Genomic DNA, 19,418 nt, shown 5'->3' with positions numbered 1-19,418 from the left:
GTAGCTACACACTACTTTATTTACAGACTCATCCACCCTCCCTTTCTTTAAGGGATGTATGTATGTACAAAGGCAGCTATAAGGCCAAGACTGCATTCAGCAGCATTGGCAGGAGTGTGAAGTAGCCACTGAGAAGAGGTTTTGCTCAGTGCAAGGTTATCAGCAGAGAAGCTGAAGATTACATGCTGTAAGGTTCAGTATAGCATGGTGAGCTAGCATGGTAAAGTGCTAGTGGATCTCTCTGTACACTTGTATCATTGCAAGGTTTACCGTACTTTTAAGTAAACAGACACTGTCTTTATTGTATTTTTGGCACCTGTTGAAGAATTTCCTCTTCAAACATGCCTTCTAAGTGATTACTTTTATCGCAGTCAGTACCTGAATTTAGCTGAAATTGTTTTTTATATATCCAATGGTATACTCTTTTCACAAATGCAGTTGTTTTGCATATGGCTTTTACTGTACCGTGAAATCACTTTGAGATGCTTAATCAGAAGCATTTAGTAAAAGAAATAAATGAACATGGTTCCTCTCCCCAATACTGCACAAACACACACGTTTGTGGCAGGGAAGAAACCATTCATAGCTGAAAATGGCAGGTTCACCATGATTGTGTGGGTGCATTGTGTGAATGCTTTTTAGAGGGCACCCACACAATGCCAGCACCCAATCATGGTGAACTTTATTTCCCCCTCAGTTCTTCCATCTTCTGAGACCTCATAAACTACCCCTACCCGAAACAGAAAAGTAGCACAACCTGCACAGTTGTAGATGCCTTTAGCACTATTATTCTGCCTTTTGAAAAGGTGGGGTTTTGTTGTGGGCAGAGACAGCAACATAGAAGGCTACCTTACCATTCGTCTATTCAGCTCAGTATTGTCAGCACCAACTGCCAGCATGTCTCCAGCTTTCAAAGAGGAAATCTTTCCTAGCCCTACCTAGAGTTATCCTACAGTGTGTCCATTTGAAAACCGATATGCACTATCCCAGCAATGGTGGCACAGAAAGTATCTACACCTGACCAATGGCATTGTGGGCTGGGTGTATAGCATGATCACAACCACCATTTCCTTCTTGATTCATCTGGGGCATGTGCACAGTGGAAAAGGCGTAGAAAACATAATAATGAGGAGGGTTTTCACATATCAAGTAGCCACCCCTAGGCAGGATCTAGAATCAGTCTACAATGAAAGCAGTATGTTAAGGACAAGAATGAACGATTCTGGATCGAAAAAAGCTACATTTTTGTACTACAAATAGGTTAGTATATCAACACAGCACAAAACTCCACTACTGACCCATCTCAGCATGCAATTCTCCATTTTAAATGCCCAATTCAGCACATAACAAAGAAATTACAATGACTCCATAAGCTGAAAAAGAGCAGATTCAACAAATGAGCCTCCTTTTCACCTTTCAGTGGCATAGCGTAAAAAAAATACCTAAGTTCAGATACAGAATTCAGTCCTGAGCACAGAAGCTGCAAAGAGCGGGGGGGGGGGGGTCCCCTCCACTGGGCACTGAGCTGAGGGGGCACAAAACTGAGAAGACACATCATTGAGAAGATCTGTTTGGGGGTGCCAAATTTTGGCCTAGCTCTGAACGCCATATTATCAAAGATTACCAAACTCTGCCCCTGCAACAAATGAGGGATATTTTAATTGGTCCAATGATAGTAGATCTGAGAAAGCCAAGGACAGAATGTCAGTCAAAGTGGAAAATAATAATAATGGAGAAATTTATGACAATAAATAAATAAACCACAGTAATTATTTTTATATGCTTCCTGATGCACTGCAGCGGGGAATAGCACAGAGTTTGTGAGGGTGGGGGTGCAATGTCAGCCCCAAAACAGGCTTTTTATTGAGTTCTTTCACTCCTTCTGGCAGCTGGAAGCGGAATGCCCTCAACAGGGTGGTTAGGAAGAGGAATATCTCCATCTTGGCCATCTGCTCTCCCACACAGGCTCGAGCTCCTGCAGAAGAAAGAAGGGGGAAGCAGCAAGTGAGTCATAACCAACTCCATCTATTCTCCAGTTCATCTGCTTTGCTCAGCCAGTAGTTTTAGCCATAACAACAGCAACAAAAAGCTGGAAAACAGCAACTCCCAAAGTACCTCCCTTTAATCCTCTGGGTTGACATCCTGAGGGTCCTGGCTTTGCTCCAGGAAATACTGGAAGCTGACCTTGAGTGGCTGCAGTTCCCAAAGGAAGACTAAGCTTGAAAGCAGAGTGAGAATTTGGATATGGAGCATACAGGTCATGGCTGTATCACTATATGTAGTACTTTGGGAAAGCAGGTCTAACTACTGCCAGAACAGCTTAAGGCAGGGGTCATGAAGACCATTTTACCATCCTACGAGCCGCCCCTGAACCAAGCCATCTGCTCAACGAGTCCCCCGCGCACTGCACTAAACCAGTGCAGCGCGGCACGGGGACACACCGAGCAGCACCAGAAATTGTGTCTGCGCATGTGCAGATACTGGAAATCGCGTCTGCGCATGTCCAGATGCCAAAAATTGCTTCTGCGCAGGTGCGATTTTTGGCGTCTGGGCATGCGCAGACGCAATTTCCGGCGTTGCGCTGCACCAGTCCGGCCCACAGACGATCTCCGTGGGAGTGATCCAGCTCATGGCCGGTAAACCTTGCCGACCCCTGGCTTAAGGGAAGGAATATTCAAAGTGCACACATTGCCTGTGGGTGAATCCCCAACATCTCAGAGGAAACATCTGGTGGCCAATAGAGGCAGCTGCCTCAGTGATAGAAGAAGAAGAAGAAGAAGAAGAAGAAGAAGAAGAAGAAGAAGAAGAAGAAGAAGAGTAGTAGTAGTAGTAGTAGTAGTTTGGATTTGATATCCCGCCTTTCACTCCCCTTCAGAAGTCTCAAAGCGGCTAACAATCTCCTTTCCCTTCCTCCCCCACAACATACACTCTGTGAGGTGAGTGGGGCTGAGAGACTTCAGAGAAGTGTGACTGGCCCAAGGTCACCCAGCAGCTGCATGTGGAGGAGTGGAGACGTGAACCCGGTTCCCCAGATTACGTGACTACTGCTCTTAACCACTACACCACACTGGCTCTCATGATGGAGATCCGGTCAAAGGCGACTATGGGGTGCGATGCTCCTTACAACAAAAAGAAGAAATGGAGAGAGAGAGATGGAAAGAGAGTGAGAAGAAGCTGGAGCAGCTGGTTGTTCTGGGCTCACCTTCTGCAGCAGCCATAGAGAAAAAAATATTTTGTACATGGAAGTGGATGCAATTTACAACAGAGTTGCAGTTTATAACTAATTCATCATCTTATGTTAATAATTTTTGGAATTTTATGAAACTTTCAGTATATAATTTTGTAAATAAAAAAGGAAGAAAACTGCAATAGATATATATATATAGCCACTGGATCCCCCAATTCTGATTGGGGCTTTAATTCTAGGAGAGTGAAGATTTTAACCCTTCCCCTCTTAAACCATTTCCCTAAACTAAATTGCTCTTCCAGAGATGCTGTTTGCGCCAAAGCAGGGATAGCCAATGTGCTACCCTCCAAGTGCCACTACAATTCCTATCAGCTCCAGCCAGCATGGGCAAGAGTCATGGATGATGGACGTTGTAGCCCAACAACATCTGGAGAGATACCCCTACTCTATGGAGGGAGAATTCAGATTGGAAAATGGTGTGGAAGAAGAATGTTAAATTCATTGCTCTCTCAACACTATCACTCCAACCTGATTTTTAAACCACAGGGGATCTATTCATGGCCCTCCCTCTCTTTAATCACCTTTGACCATTTGCTTGTTTGAAACAAGCTACTAAATGTGACCATGATTATTTCTACGTTTACCTGCTCCAAATGGCAGGTATTCTTCTCTAGACCTAAAATTTCCATCCGTGTCCAAAAAATGGTGTGGGTTGAACTCTTCAGGTGTTTCCCATCGCGTGGGATCGACAAGAACAGAGTTCAGATCTGTAATAACAAGTGTCCTCTGAAAAGAAGAAACAGTTGGCTCAGAATGCATCTGGACCAGCACAAAACAGTTTTGCCAATTCACTGCCCCAGTAATCAATCTTAAGACATTACTCACATACAAAGATACAGTCTATATTTATGGTATACAATAATCACAATATTGGATTCTAATTCTAATTTGGTGCATCAGAATATAGTGTGTGTCAGCCCAAGGCACCTCAGAGGCTGCTGAGTTCAAAACAGGGCATGTTTGAGGCTGCTCTCCTTCTGCTTCAATTTGTTGTTGGGAATTATATAACTTTTCTTTCCCTTTTGACAGAAGTGAATGAGATTGGCATGCATGCTAATCCCTCCCAGGTGGAAAAAGCCTGCCAAATTATAGGAAAGCAGGTCCAGGGATTCTTGTACTAGATACTTTCCTTGCAAGTTTTTATGCCTTTGGAGGTTAGATGACCATCTGTTATGGATGTTGTAGTTGAGATTCCTGTATTGCAAGGAGTTGGACTAGATGACCCTCAGCGTCCCTTCCAACTCTACAATTCTATGATTATATGTATCTTGATAAAACTTGTTATGTGTTTGGGTTTCATCCTCTCATTCCAGATAACTTATGCAATAGTCTGTTCCTTGTATTTGTCATAATAGAATTTTTTAACTTTCAGGTTATTAATCTTCAGATATATTTTTTTCGAGAGAGGGGAGATCCTTCTCCCTCAGATTTTGTGCTACATGTGTGCATTTAAAGTGCCACTATCAGATGCTCTTTGCTTTCAAAATATACAGCTGTTGCCTTATCTATACCCTGTACCTTTGGAATGTGAAAACCATGCATTTCCATATCCTTTGCACTTCGCCTGGGAATCCCAATTAATAAGGGATATTTTGCACGCAAAATTTCATGCATCACCGCATTGGTGTAAGGCAGTTTCTTTCGATCTTCATAGCAAATGGGAAGGGAGGAACCTAAAACATCTTCCATCTCCTTGTAGACTTTATCTGCAGTGAAAAGTGGGAAATGAAGCTTTATTTTAAAATACTCTGGTTTAAATCTGAGAAACTTCTGACAATCAAGCTGTATAGGGTGGGGTGAAAAGACCCTGGTATATTAAGTGAGGCTCATTGGTAGATGCTGGCAGCACCCTGAAAATAAGAAGTTAACAATTAAATACCGTGAATGCAGCTGCATGTGGAAAAGGTCTATTGTTCTGTGGTAGAACATCTGCTTTGCATGCAGAAGGTCCGTGATTCAATTCCCAGAATCTCCAGGTAGGGCTGGGAATGTTCCTTCCCTGAAATCCCGGAGAGCGGATGGCAGCCAGTGTAGGCAATACTGAGCTGGATGGACCCTGGCCCTGACTCAGCAGCAGCCAGTTTCTCATGTTTCCACAAATTCAGAGGGGAGTTCCTTACTCTCTGGGAAGACTATTTCACCAGGAGCCAGATCAAATGTTTCTTTCACCCACTCAGTTCTGCCCTTACTGAAACTCAGTGCCTGGCTTCTCTCCCACACAAAACAGGATTGCAGCCAGTGCATGGAGGCTAGTTAGCACAATTCTATGGCTGCTCATTTCTCCCTGTCTTCCTCCTGGCAAAGTGGTTGCTTGGCCACAGTGGCGACCCACACTGTGCCCTGCTCAGCCATACCCCAAGGCAAATACCTGCGGCTGCCGTTGGAAGATTCAGGACATGGTAAGGAAAGTACTTCTTCATATAAGGTAAAGGGACCCTTGACCATTAGGTCCAGTCGTGGCTGACTCTGGGGTTGCAGCGCTCATCTCGCTTTACTGACCAAGGGAGCCGGCGTACAGCTTCCGGGTCATGTGGCCAGCATGACTAAGCTGCTTCTGGCGAACCAGAGCAGCGCATGGAAACACGGTTTACCTTCCCGCTGGAGCGGTACCTATTTATCTACTTGCACTTTGACGTGCTTTTGAACTGCTGGGTTGACATGAGCAGGGACCGAGCAACGGGAGCTCACCCCGTTGTGGGGATTCGAACCGCCGACCTTCTGAACAGCAAGTCCTAGGTTCTGTGGTTTAACCCACAGCGCCACCCGCGTCCCAGGTCTTCTTCCTATAGCACAGAGTTAAATTCTGGAATTTATTCCCACAAGATGTGATGCCCACTCACTTGAATGGCTTTAGAATCGGATTTGATGATTTTTTAGAGGATAAGGCTATCAATGACTGATAAACATGATGGATATGTTCTCCCTCATCCCTCCAGTGTAAAAAGTAGTACCGTATTTTTCACCCTATAGGACGCACTTTTTCCCCTCCAAAAATGAAGGGGAAATGTGTGTGCGTCCTATGGGGCGAAGGCAGGCTTTAGCTGAAGCCTGGAGAGCGAGAGGGGTCGGTGTGCACTGACCCCTCTCGCTCTCCAGGCTTCAGGAAGCTCTCCGCAAGCCTTGGGAGCCCGCGGATAGCAGCCTGCATCTCAAAGCCTGGGGCACGCCCCACAGCGCGCCCCAGGCTTTGGTTCCCCAACCTGGTTTGGAGGCTGGCGGTGGGGAAAAGCACGCTTCTCCCTGCCGCCAGCCCCACAAGCTCAGGGGACAGCGGGGAGGCGGAGCGCCGCCATCCCGCTGTTCCCCGACCTGGTTTGGGCTTCAGGCAGATATCCGCAGGGCGTGGGAGCCCGGCGGGAGACCCCTGTTCTGGGGGCTGGGGTTGGGGAAAGCTCGGGCTTCCCCCGCCCCAGCCCCACGGCTCCCCCCCCCCCCAAAAAATAGGTGCGTGCTATGAGCCGGTGCGCCCTATGGGGCGAAAAATACGGTATGTCTGTAAATGCCAGTTGGTGGGAATCACAAGTACAGAGAATACTGTTCCAATCTGGTCCTGTTCACAAGCTTCCCATACGCACCTGGTTGGCCACTGTGGGAACTTTGTGATTTGGTGGATAATTTGTTGCATTTTTACTGGGGAGTACTGGGTACAGATTCTCCCAAGCTGGTCATGGGGCATTCTGGTTGCTCTTGAGAAAATAATTGTGCTCTGAACATATATTTGTCACCCACCCATTATGACACCTTGGAAGAATCACAACCTGCTACTAAAAAGCAAATAAATCTAAGCTCTTCCCTACAGGGATCCAGGGAGGTGCTTGCTTCCATTGCAAAGTTCTCCCTCACCTTGAACATCTGGATAAGACACCATGAGGAGCAGTCCCCATTGCAGAGTAGCAGCAGTCGTCTCTGTCCCTGCGATAAAGAGGTCAAGAACACACTCTGCCAGGTTGCTTTCATCATAGGTAGAGTTGGGGTCATCCTTGCTCTATTGACGATAATGGAAAAAGTGAAATGTTGGAATTATTTGCAGGCCACACAAAATCTATCTGACCTTGGGGTGGTGGTGTCTTCCTATCGCAACACCTAATAATATGTTTTACAGCTGAATGTGCAGGAAGATACTTGGACAGTCATAGACTGGAGTAAGAAAGGATCTCTCCAACACCCTTCTGAAGACATGCAGAATAAGAGATAATAAAAAGAAACCACAGCCCTTTCCAAGTCAGCTTTCCCCCCAAAAAATTGGGGTGATGGTGCAAAAACAGTGGCATCATCTGCAAAAATCCAGTGCAAGTTTATGGGTATGCTCTCCCAAACTTATTTAATAGTGGTTTGCATTGTCTGTTTGTGTACCTGAAATTACAAGGTGAACTGGGGTGATCTTGGAAATGTTTTTCTGAATCAGATCACACCACTACCAAGGCATCTCAGAGCAGATCAGGGACTTTCTACACTTCTGAATGGCTCTGTGGCTTTGTTGTCTGATCACCCCACCCCACCCCAAAATGAAATCAAGCTGGCTGGAGTAGAAAAGGAGGCTGAAAGGACGACATCATCATCATCATCATCATCATCATCATCTGAGCAGCAAAAAGTGATTATTGATCCACCCAACCAAAACCACCACAATAAATCATCTATTACGCCAAATGAAGCGATTTAAAGTCCAATTTCCCCCAATACAGTCGTACCTTAGTTGTCGAACGCCTTGTGACTCGAATGTCTTGGCTCCCAAATGCTGCAAATCTGGAAGTTCCTGCAGCCAGTCAGAAGCTGCACCTTGGTTTTCAAACGTTTTGGAAGTCGAATAGACTTCTGGAATGGATTCCCTTTGGGAACCAAGGTACAACTGTATATTGAATTATCCCTGTATTAGGTACACCCAAATTTACAGAGGGAAAGAATCAAGACAGGTGCTGTTTTAGGGTAACTTCATCTGGACTACATAAAGTAAGTGGGAACTCAGACACAAACACACATTGTAGTGTGGACAGGCCCCAAGTGCCTGGAGTTGACAGTGGATGCTTACTTTCTCCATCTGAAGTAGATAGAAATCAATGAAATCCTGCGGCTCATCCTTTCGTTGCTCTTTATGCCTTTCTAACTCCTCCTTTGCAAATGAAAGTATCAAGTCTGCGGAGGCAAATAACTTCTTATGAGGCCCTGGGAAATGTTTCATGAGCCATGGGAATATTTCATACAGCTGCAGAGGAGGAGAAAGCAAAAACCACAAGTCACTACCACAAAATGGTTTGGTAACAAGGTCTATCACCAAACTCATTTGGACTGGCACTTCAGCATCATGGCCTAGATTATTATTGAGGCTGTGGCTAAATGTCTGTGGGCGCTCTTTGACCCAGAGTTACTCCCGGGTGGCAGGTGGCAGAGTGCTTTTACATCACTTCAGCTGGCAGTGAATTGGGCATACTAAATAGGACCGCACTAGAAGACAGGTTGGGATGTTTAACCAGTACAAAAATGCAGCTGCCAGCAGTCAGTTCATATAACATTCGTTTTACACCATTCTTACATATTTTTAAGCCCTTCATGACCCAGGACCAGGGTCCCTAAAGCTGTATTCTCCTTTCAGAACCACAACTTCAGTCTCTGAGCTGCTCTGGGTCCCATCACCATTAGAAATATAGCAGCTGGCAGAATTCTTGGAGAATTTTCCATAGTGGCAGCAAAAACATGAAATACCCTTTCTAGGAAGTTCCTCCTAAACTTTTCTGTTTAGGTGAATAAACATGGTTCTGAAGATGATCTGTTGATGGATAGATGCTGTCTTCTGAACTTAACTAACCTGTCTGTTCTGATTCTGCTACATATTATTTTAATAAGTTTTAAAAAGGTGTTGCAGTTATGATTATATTGCTTCTGAAGCTTTGTGGTTTTTTGTTCATTCCTGGTTTCTCTTTAGCCTCTTTGAATACTTCAGAGAAAAGTGAGGTAGATATGTATTAAATTTATGTGAACTGTCAAAGCTTAAGGACACAGTGCTAAGGTGAATTATTCTCACATTTTGGCTCATTTTTGTTGCAAAGAGTTTCGTACAGCATTCATTCATTCAGCAGTTGGTCTGTGAGCAGTAGGATGCTGTGATTACTAAGGCCCAGCATGGGTTTCTCAAAAGTAAGTCATGCCAGATGAATCTCATTTCTCTTTTTGATGGAGTTACAAGCTTGGTGGATCAGGGGAATGCTGTGGTTATAGCATATCTTGATTTCAGTAAGGCTTTTGACGAAGTCACCCATGATATTCTTGCAAAATAACTCATAAAATATGGGTTGAATGAGGTAACAGGTGGATTTGTAGCTGTCACACAGAAAATGGAGCTAGCTTGTTTTCAATCATCATCATCATCATCATCATCATCATCATCATCGGGGCTTCTTTTTCAGCTGAAACTCACCGGAACTCAGTTCTGGCACCTCTCAGCTTGGCACCATTGCCATTATAAGAGAACAAGGGAGGCGTTAATGGTGAGTGGTGGCACCTTTTTTTCTAGAAAAATAGTGCTAATTGTTATCATTATCATTAGCAATCATTATTATTATACCCTGCTGGGTATAATAATAGGGTAGGACTTGAATCAATGGCTTCAATTTTCAAGAAAGTAGATTCTGACTGAATATCATCAAGAACTTTCTGACGGCAAGAGCTGTTTGACAGTGGAATGGACGCCCTCAGGAGGTTGTGGACTTTCCTTCCTTGGTATCAGCTTGGCTGCAGAAGTTGCTGGAAGGAGGCATACAAGACGGGCCATCCAACCCGGATTTAAATCCACATATCCCTGCAATGAATCGAGTACTCTGAGGGCTCATGCATACTTCTGCTTGTGCCCTGCTTTCTAGACACGGATGCAAACGGTTTTTCACTTTCCTGCCACTTTCCCCAGGAAAACCCACTGTTTATCACTGAATTGGAACATCAACTCACAGAAGAAGCAACTGACATTTGTTCCAATTCAGTGGCGAACAGCAGGTTTTCCAGGGGGAGAAACCTGCAGGACAAATAGAAGTGTAGATGAGCCCTAAGATTTAGGAGTACTGCCATAATGTTCTGTGAATGCTTATTTGACTTAGGGCCTCTGGGAATCAAAAGTCTACTCACCATGTGAATTACGTTATTTGAATCTTTCAAGATGCAATCAATGGCATCGATCAATTTTTGGAATTTTTCATCTTCAAGAGAAAATCGGTATCCAAAAGCCAAAACACATATCAAGCTGGACACTGCATTAGTGATGGGGAGTGAAAAATCATGTGGCTGCCCTGCAAATGAAATCATTTACATTTATATCTTGGAAAGCTGCTAGGATCAATTGCTATTTTAAAAATATTTGAATAAAAGTGAAAATGTATGAAATTCCATTCCAAAATGTGCAGAGATTGTGCATAAAGATCTCTGCAAACTGGGATAGGTATCAGCATCATTACTTACCATATTTACGTGAATGTAATGTGCACCTTTTTTGGCCAAATTACAGTGTGAAAATTAGGGTGCACATTAGATTTGATGGCACATTTGCATTCACCAGCAAATACTTTGTTGGTTTCAAGGTTTTGAAAACTGAGGTGTTCATTAGATTGGAGGGTGATTTGATTCATGTAAATACGGTAATATCACATACCTTTTGCATGTGCAAAGACCTCCACAAGACGATGGGCTTCCTCTTGTATTTGGAACTCCATGCCTTTCTTCCCCAGACCCAGCTTCCGCATAGTAATGACACTGAACCGTCTCTGCTGCTTCCAGGTGTGACCATTTGAAAAGACCAAACCTAAAACAGGAAGGAATCAATGAGAAAACATTACTCACAAAAATGCCATATTTTTAAAACTGTCAGTCAACCAAGATGAGACCAAATTTAGTGCAGAAAATGCCTGTGCATTTCAGAGATGCCATTCTTTCACAACCTAAGAACTGCAAGACTGGCACAGAATCTGTCTAGTAAAGAGATATTCACCAGCACTGTACTCTTCAGAAAATGCCTATGAGGCCATCACTCTATCTTGCCTTCAAGCACTGGAACTTATTTCAGTATAGCACACAGGATCCTTCCAGATATCCTTTTAATGGTGCATTCATGATTATTTGTGATTGTTATGTTATTGAGGTGGTCACCCTGCTTCATTTCCTTTTCTTTTAATAGAGTTTTTTTAAAAAAAGTTTTAACATATTAAGCAATAAAATCCAAACTCTTTTATAGAAAGATAAGAAAAGGCAACATATCAAGAAAAGAATACCGAGAGTTGATTCCCCCATCTCCCACCTGGGAGGTCTCCCCGTTCCTCAGCCTCACACCCTGAGAAAACCCTCTCTGATTTGTCTTCCACAGATCCCTTCTTTTTCTAATCCCCAGTTCTCTGTAAACGTCCTCCTTTATCACAGATATATATGTTCAAATATTAATTCCTGCATATAAGTAATACTTACAGAAAACTATCAAAAAATATGGTTCATAAAAAGCCAAATCAATAAAGAAAAGAACCTAAACATAAAAAGAAGAGACTGCTTCATTTACAGTAAGTGTATATCCTACAACTTTCTGCTGAAATCCTATAATTTTTTTCTTCTAGTTTATTTTGGTTCCACTTTTTTGCACTTTAGTCCCTCTGGACAGCAGTCATGTAGCATTGAGGAGGCATCACAGGATTAGTGAAATCAGAATATATTCACCACTAATTCCTTCACTCTACTTCTCATGCATGGAAGAGTCACTTCTTCCTTTCAAATCAGCAAGACTTCCTCTTTCAGTACCTTCCCAAGACTCCCACAAAAAGTGTTATCATAAGTTCATATCACCTTTGTTGACTTCTGAGTTTTGCACAAGAGCCTAGCCTATGAACCAGATTTTGTGGCAATCTTAGTGCCTAATGACCAAGCTGGTAAATGCAGTGCAATGACTTCTTTGAAGACCTCTGCTGTTGGAAAGAGCTTCGGTTGATGGGCATAGTCAAAGTTTGATTTTATACTCTTCTCTGGAGATAGGGCCAGCAAAACCCATCAGCCTTCTCAACAACTTACCCTTTTTTTTAAGTGCAGCTTTCAGGAAAGGGGTCACTGGTCGTTCAGACAAGACTTCTGGTGAGTTTGTAAGGCCTTCTTTCACCATTTGGAATCCAGACAGTACTACCATAGGATAATGTCCGAACCATACATTGTAAATGTCTCCATATTGCTTAGCCAGCTGCCATTAGCATCAAATTAGAAAAGAGAACCGTCATGTTAAAATATAGCAGATTATTACAAGCTTTTGTGACTATAGCCCATTGCCACAGGCATTCAGTGAGCTGGCAAAGGCTTCTTCTTCGCCACAACAGAGTGTATTTCAAGGCTGTCCAGTTGTTGTGAGACTGAGGACTTACCCACACTAAATCTTGTTCTGCTGCCCCCCCCCCCCCGGCAAGGAAAACCACTCTTTAGTGCTCAGTCAGAACAAACAGAAGTTCAGATTTTATTCAGATTGACATTTGCTCCGATTTAGCACTAAAGAATGAGTCTTCCATGGGAAAGGAGTGGGGCAAAGGAAAACCGTTCAGAGAGGCAATGGGTACCATGTGGGGATTTGATCAGGTTGAGGTTTCTATAATCCAAGCAAGGTTTCAGCTCCACTAAAGGGACGCAGTTGGTGCTGTGATCTAAAACACTGAGTATCTTGGGCTTGCTGATTGGAAGGTTGGTGATGAGCTCTCATTGCTTTGTCCCAGCTTCTGCCAATTTAGCAGCTTGAAAGCACACCAGTACAAGTAGATAAATAGGTACCACTGTGACGGGAAGGTAAATGGTGTTTCCGTGCTCTCTGGCTTCCATCACGGCTCCCTTGACCTGAAAGCGAGATGAGCGCCGCAACCCCATAGTCGCCTTTGACCGGACTCAACTGTCCAGGGATCCTTTACCCTTTTTTACCTTCAGCTCCACCGCCCACTTCTTCTTGACAAACACTACTGGGGCACCATCCAGCACCTTCAATGACTGCAAGAAGCCTGTTGCCAAATCATTATCCAGGAACTACTACAGAACTGTAAGCTCAGCCTCAGACGTTGGGTATAGGCAATTCCAAGGGAAGGGCGCCCCCAGGAATAGCTCAATCACACAGCAATATGGTTGGTGCCATGGCAACTTTGCTGGCTCCTTCTTGCAGAACACATCCCTGAAGGAGTGATACTCAGGCAGGAGTTGACCCTCCTCCCCTGTGATAGGTCCTGCTCACAAGCACCAGGTGAGGTGGTGGTGGCTGCAGCAGCTCACAGGTGCTTTTCTGTGCAGCAGTGGCCCTGGCAGTGCTCGGACTCAAAACTGGCTAATAGTTGCTTAGATTTTCTCAATCCAGGGTGGGTTTCTTATAGCCCTTATAATTCTTTATATTGTTAAAAGGTTGGGGGCCACCTCCAATCTCTGCCAAGCTGCTGTGGCAAGATGCCAAGGAGGTTCCAGGCACTCCCACAGGGTCTGTGCTACTTTGAGAATCAGGATGTAGTGGAAACTGTTGTAGCTTTAAGAAAAATGATTTATTTGCATATTTGCAACTGAATTTGAATTGTGGGAGTCCAGATCTTACAGGATGGTCATCTATGGGGTGGCTTGTTCCCCGCAGCAGTGTAGCACTATAGTCCAAGGCTCTCGTCCAAGGTACTGTCTTTGTTCTCCTTCTTCTTCCTAACACACCTTTGCTCCAAGCAACTCCTCCCCATCCATCTGCTATCCCAAGCCTAGTTTTTTAGAGCAACATTTCTCCTGTGAGGCCAGCCCGTGAGCACAGACCTGAGAACCTTCCTTTGATGTGCTAATCACAAGCCATCCACACCTTTGTCTATTGATGTTTTTGTTCTTAACTAGCCCTGGTCAAGCTGGTTCCCATAAGCCAGCCCAGGGATTCCTTGTGTGGCACAGTTCTGCAGATTGTGTTTTGCATTCATATCCCCAATATTAGCTAGATTCTGACATTCATCAATTTCTTGGGTTTAATGGAAGATCTCCCCACTCTACTTATAACAATATATTAGTTAATAGAAATCATTTTGTTTTATGGGAGACATTTACATATACATACAGTATGTGCACCTCAATTTTCAAAACCTTGAAGCCAAAAAAGTATTTGCTGGTGAATGTAAAAGTGCCATCAAATCTAATGCGCACCCTAATTTTCATGACGTAATTTGGCCAAAAAAAGGTATGCATTACAATCGAGTAAATACAGTGTATAGAATATACATATATAGAATATTAAATTTATAGTCAAATATAAAGTCATCACATATGTAAAAAAGTAATTCACAAACGTATTTTAGAATATTGGAGCTAATATAATGTATACAAAAAGTTTTTCTTTTCTTATATATCCCTGAATAATGTATATGGACTTGCTCCCCCAAAATCAAATACATACAGCCAATCATACAGCCAATCAATCTGGCATTATATATTTTAAAAATGATTATTGGTGATGCAAACACGCCAGATAAGATTCGTTATGTAGCAGGAAACCCCCCCCCCCCATCATTCAGTTTGTACAAACTTCACACACACTCACACACTACATATGCTACACTTCTGTTATAAATTCATAGAAAATCAACCATGCATCGGATTTGCACTGTTCTACTTTTATTTTACTCCATGAAGGAAGGGCTACAAAATGGGGAAGGTTTGATACAGGGCACCATAATCCCTTCACCATCCCAGCACATCCACAGGAGCCCTGCCCAGTTGCTATGCCAACCCTGATGGTCCTAGACAGAAGACAATCAAGATCACAAAGTTACAGATAGGTAGCCGTGTTGGTCTGCCATGGTCAAAACAAAATAAAAAAAATTCCTTCCAGTAGCACCTTAAAGACCAACTGAGTTAGTTCTAGGTATGAGCTTTCGTGTGCATGCACACTTCTTCAGATACACTGAAACAGAAGTCACCGGACCTTTCTATATAGTGAGAAGGTGGGGAGGGGTATTACTCAGAAGGGTGGTGGGAATGGGTGATTGGCAGATAGCTGCGATGAGCCTGTTGACGACTCTTAACGACTGCAATAGGTCTAACAGGAAAAAGCAAGGGGTGAGAAGGTGAAAAATGGCTTTGTCATGTATAATGAGATAAGAATCCAATGTCTTTATTCAAACCAGGTCTCTCCATAGTTTTAAGTTTGGTGATAAGTTGCAATTCAGCAGCTTCTCTTTCCAGTCTATTTCTGAAATTCCTTTGTAATAGAACAGCTACTTTGAGATCTTGTATAGAATGTCCTGGGAGATTGAAGTGTTCTCCTACTGGTTTTTCTGTCTTGTGGTTCCTGATGTCGGATTTATGTCCATTTATTCTTTGGCGTAAGGTCTGGCCTGTTTGTCTCTATATTGGACAAACAGGCCAGACCTTACGCCAAAGAATAAATGGACATAAATCCGACATCAGGAACCACAAGACAGAAAAACCAGTAGGAGAACACTTCAATCTCCCAGGACATTCTATACAAGATCTCAAAGTAGCTGTTCTATTACAAAGGAATTTCAGAAATAGACTGGAAAGAGAAGCTGCTGAATTGCAACTTATCACCAAACTTAAAACTATGGAGAGACCTGGTTTGAATAAAGACATTGGATTCTTATCTCATTATACATGACAAAGCCATTTTTCACCTCACCCCTTGCTTTTTCCTGTTAGACCTATTGCAGTCGTTAAGAGTCGTCAACAGGCTCATCGCAGCTATCTGCCAATCACCCATTCCCACCACCCTTCTGAGTAATACCCCTCCCCACCTTCTCACTATATAGAAAGGTCCGGTGACTTCTGTTTCAGTGTATCTGAAGAAGTGTGCATGCACACGAAAGCTCATACCTAGAACTAACTCAGTTGGTCTTTAAGGTGCTACTGGAAGGAATTTTTTTTATTTTGTTAAGATCACAAAGAACTTCCATAAGGGAATGGATTCAGCATGGACTGGAACAAAGGACAATGATCAGATCTTCCCTCAGGGGGCAGGAAACTGCGACTACCTTTTGTCTTCAGAAAATGACTCATGGGGAGAGGGAGAAGGGAACCAGCCAGGTGACAGGACACTCAGGTTACCACCACAACGCCTCCCTCAACCCCTCCTTTCTGTAATGTATGCATGATGTTTCTGGGGGTGGGCTTGACCTAGAGGATGGGAATTTCAAAAGTTTTTATAAGGTCTTGCACACCATTTTTCTGTGTCTTTCCTCTCACCTGCAAGTGAGGGGAGCACCCTGTTGCAACAGTCAATAAAGGCCAAGCCTACAGGCTGCTGATTTGCTCCAATTTACTCTGGTTGGTGTCTTTACTTTTTGTCCAAGGGAGCCCTCGGATTTTTCCGGTAACAGTTATGATGAGAAAACTGAAATCTTGAAAGACCTACTTGGCTCCCAGTCCATTTCCCAGCAAAATTCAGTGTGTTGGTGCTGACCTTTAAAGCCCTAAACGGCCTTGGTCCAGTATACCTGAAGGAGCATCTCCACCCCTATCGTTCAGCCCGGACACTGCAGTCCAGCGCCAAGGGCCTTCTGGCGGTTCCCTCACTGTGAGCAGCGGTTATTGTGGAACACCCTCCCATCAGATGTCAAGGAAATAAATAACTATCTGACTTTTAGAAGACATCTGAAGGCAGTCCTATTTAGGGAAAGGGTCATTCCACATCGAATCAATGCAAAAAACAAGGGTTTTGTCACCCACCGTCTCGGATTTTGATGAAACTTGGTATATTCCCTTCCCTTATGGTTGAAAGAAACCCCCTTAAATGTCCCCCCTCTATCTGATATGATCATTGGTTATGGAGGGGGAAAAAATAAAATGTACGCCAGGCCAAGGATCTCAAGAGGAACAGAAATGCAGATTTCACGGAACTTTGAAGTGCTATAAAAGTAAAACCGTTTGAGATAGAGGGGGAAAATTTAAGGGGGGTTCTTTCAACCTTAAGGGAAAGGTGTACGCCAAGTTTCATCAAAGTGCGAGACAGTGGGTGACATGATGCGTTGAACTGACATGGAATGACCCAAAGTTTTTTATGTCTGATGTATTAGTGTATTTTTAATATTTTGTTGGAAGCTGCCCAGAGTGACTGGGGAAATGAAGCCAGATTAAGATGAGCAGGGTATAAATAATAAATTATTATTATTATTATTATTATTACATTGAAATCCTTAATTGAATTTACTATGTGTACAATTAAAGTTGCTATAGCATGCAGAATACCTGCAGAATAATTTAGTTTTGATGAAGAGAGAAACAATTGTTCCAATTGTCAAGTTGCACTACATGTCACACTTCCATTTTCCAGAAGGTTTTACCAACACAACACTTTACTTTACTCACCAGTTGCTGTAGAAATAAAATAATCTGCTGTTCTATTAAGCCAGCTTCTTACTCAACTACTAAATAATTTAGAAAGAAGTACCTTCAAGAAAGTATCTGGTGAAAGTATTTTCCCAAACTGCCACATGCCTCCAATGACAGGAAGTGAGAAAGGTCCAGGAGGGTAGCGTCTGTGTGACCAGAGCTGTCTCAGGAAGTGCAGAATCAGAAGAGCCACCAGCACAAAAATCAAAATTTCCAAGATCCCTGCCATTCTCCTGTTGTTATCTTTCCTCTGTGGATTTCTTTTGCTAGTATAGCTGTGTGCATTGGAACATAGTTTCCCCAAGAGCGTGTTGCTTCCCTTCAAAGATATTGTCACTTGTCTCTGTTCATTCACCAACTACCTTTTTATACAGACCACACTGAAGACAGATGTGGCAAGATTTATTGCATCGTATCTAATTAGTTCTTGGGCTGCATTTCACTTTGCATTAATCCTTTTAGCACTTATGTCAAGGTTAGATCTGGTACAGTATGTATTTCAGTCAAGAACTGGAGTTGTTCCCACGCCTCTGAAGGAAGGAGTGATCTAAACACAAATTACCAGAGGGGTGGAGTGAACTAGGCCAGCCTAGAAGAAGAAGAGGGAAAGCATGCTTAAAAGCAAAAAAAACAGCTTCCATGCAAACACAAGCGGTGCTTACCTTTCACAGTGATAGTGACATCCCTCATTGCAACTTGGGCACGGGGAGAGCCAATGCAGTGATGTTGAGGTGGACACCCCCAGTAACACCTTGGCCCTCCCTGCACACAAACATCAATGCTATAGCACCTTCCACTCAGCGAGTTCCCCAGGCGCTGTTACAAGACCTGATTGTGCGTTTCACATACCTAACATATATATATCATGGAAAAGCTAATTTGGGGAAATGAGTAATACTGCCCCAGGGATCTTTGCTGGAGAAAACTGCATGCTACAGATAGGATTGCATGCCTGTCCCAACCCCATTACTGAGGCCACTTGTCTCTTCTGTTCTGCAGCTCTGCTTTGCCCCAGTTTACGCCTTCATGCCATCTGCCCATGCCTCGTCCTCCTGTACACAGCCCTCCTTGCACCCAAACCACCTCCACAGTAAAGCTGTGCCCATGGAATGGATATCCCTGCAGAGAGTCCCACCAGTGTATCAAAGCAGCACCAGTATTTCATGGCAGTGGTGTTCCACCAGCACAGTGGAGCTTCCATCATATTTCATAGGCCCTCGGCCAGTGCATCTTGACTATAGAGTTTTATACTAAATACCCAGCGACCAGTGTGATACAGCCTGGGTTAGTGATTATTTTACCACAAATATTCTGAAAAATCTACATACTGAAATTCTATCCATAGTGCTTTCTATTTTGTTTCCACACACTCTGTTAGCCAAGGAAAGTCTTCTGGAATATATTTATTTCTCTTTCTTTTCCAAACATATGTGTATGAAAAAATTCTTCTCCAAGAGAAAGCACTTCTTAAAGTTAGTGTGTATTATTGGAGCGAAACCAGTACATATGTAGATATATTGCATGTCTGCACAGAAAGTTGCTGTTTGCAGCACAATTTCCACCCCTTTGTGATTCCTTGCCTTGAGGCGGTGAGAACATGGAAGAATTGTGGAGCCACTAAGAAAGACAAATAATCAAAATAGTAACAATTATTGCACATTTATTAAAAATCAGTTTAGTTTAATTTAAAAACCATTTAGTTTAATTAATTCAACAAAATTGATGAACTTGATGCAGCGATACCAGCTTTTCAAAGTCTACTAGTAATTTAGCAAGAATCTTAGATACCACATTTCCTAACTATCTCACTGTTCTATAAATTCTTAAT

At 43.2% G+C, this 19,418-nt stretch overlaps 1 protein-coding gene across 2 annotated transcripts; it reads right to left on the bottom strand.

Annotated features, from left to right (window-relative positions):
- Nucleotides 1–17,944, bottom strand: LOC309342205 (cytochrome P450 2J4-like). 2 transcript variants are annotated; one of them, XR_014156715.1, is made up of 10 exons: nt 17,649–17,944; nt 12,278–12,440; nt 10,881–11,030; nt 10,361–10,521; nt 8,277–8,450; nt 7,091–7,232; nt 4,766–4,953; nt 3,832–3,973; nt 1,295–1,975; nt 1–1,250 (listed from the first exon to the last, which is right to left on the bottom strand). XR_014156715.1 is itself a non-coding variant. In XM_081862593.1 (9 exons), exons 1-9 carry the CDS (start codon nt 17,817–17,819, stop codon nt 1,776–1,778), a joined length of 1,491 nt encoding a protein of 496 aa, XP_081718719.1. In that variant the 5' UTR covers nt 17,820–17,944; the 3' UTR covers nt 1–1,775. The 2 variants fall into 2 exon arrangements, 1 of the variants encoding a protein (XP_081718719.1); XM_081862593.1 differs by having other exon boundaries at nt 1–1,975.
- Between the last annotated feature and the right edge of the window lie 1,474 nt (nt 17,945–19,418).

Source organism: Podarcis erhardii, assembly GCF_964252035.2.
Source record: "Podarcis erhardii genome assembly, chromosome: 5".
NCBI classification, from domain to species: domain Eukaryota; kingdom Metazoa; phylum Chordata; class Lepidosauria; order Squamata; family Lacertidae; genus Podarcis; species Podarcis erhardii.
This window is presented reverse-complemented; position numbering and strand designations above follow the sequence as displayed.

Coding starts and splice junctions, on each gene's coding strand:
- LOC309342205 (XM_081862593.1), bottom strand. CDS start 17,819: ATGGCAGGGATCTTGGAAATTTTGATTTTTGTGCTGGTGGCTCTTCTG. Junction 7,233..8,276: donor ATCTACTTCAGATGGAGAAA/GTAAGCATCCAC, acceptor TATCGTCAATAG/AGCAAGGATGACCCCAACTC. Junction 1,976..3,831: donor ATACCTGCCATTTGGAGCAG/GTAAACGTAGAA, acceptor TTTCTTCTGCAG/GAGCTCGAGCCTGTGTGGGA.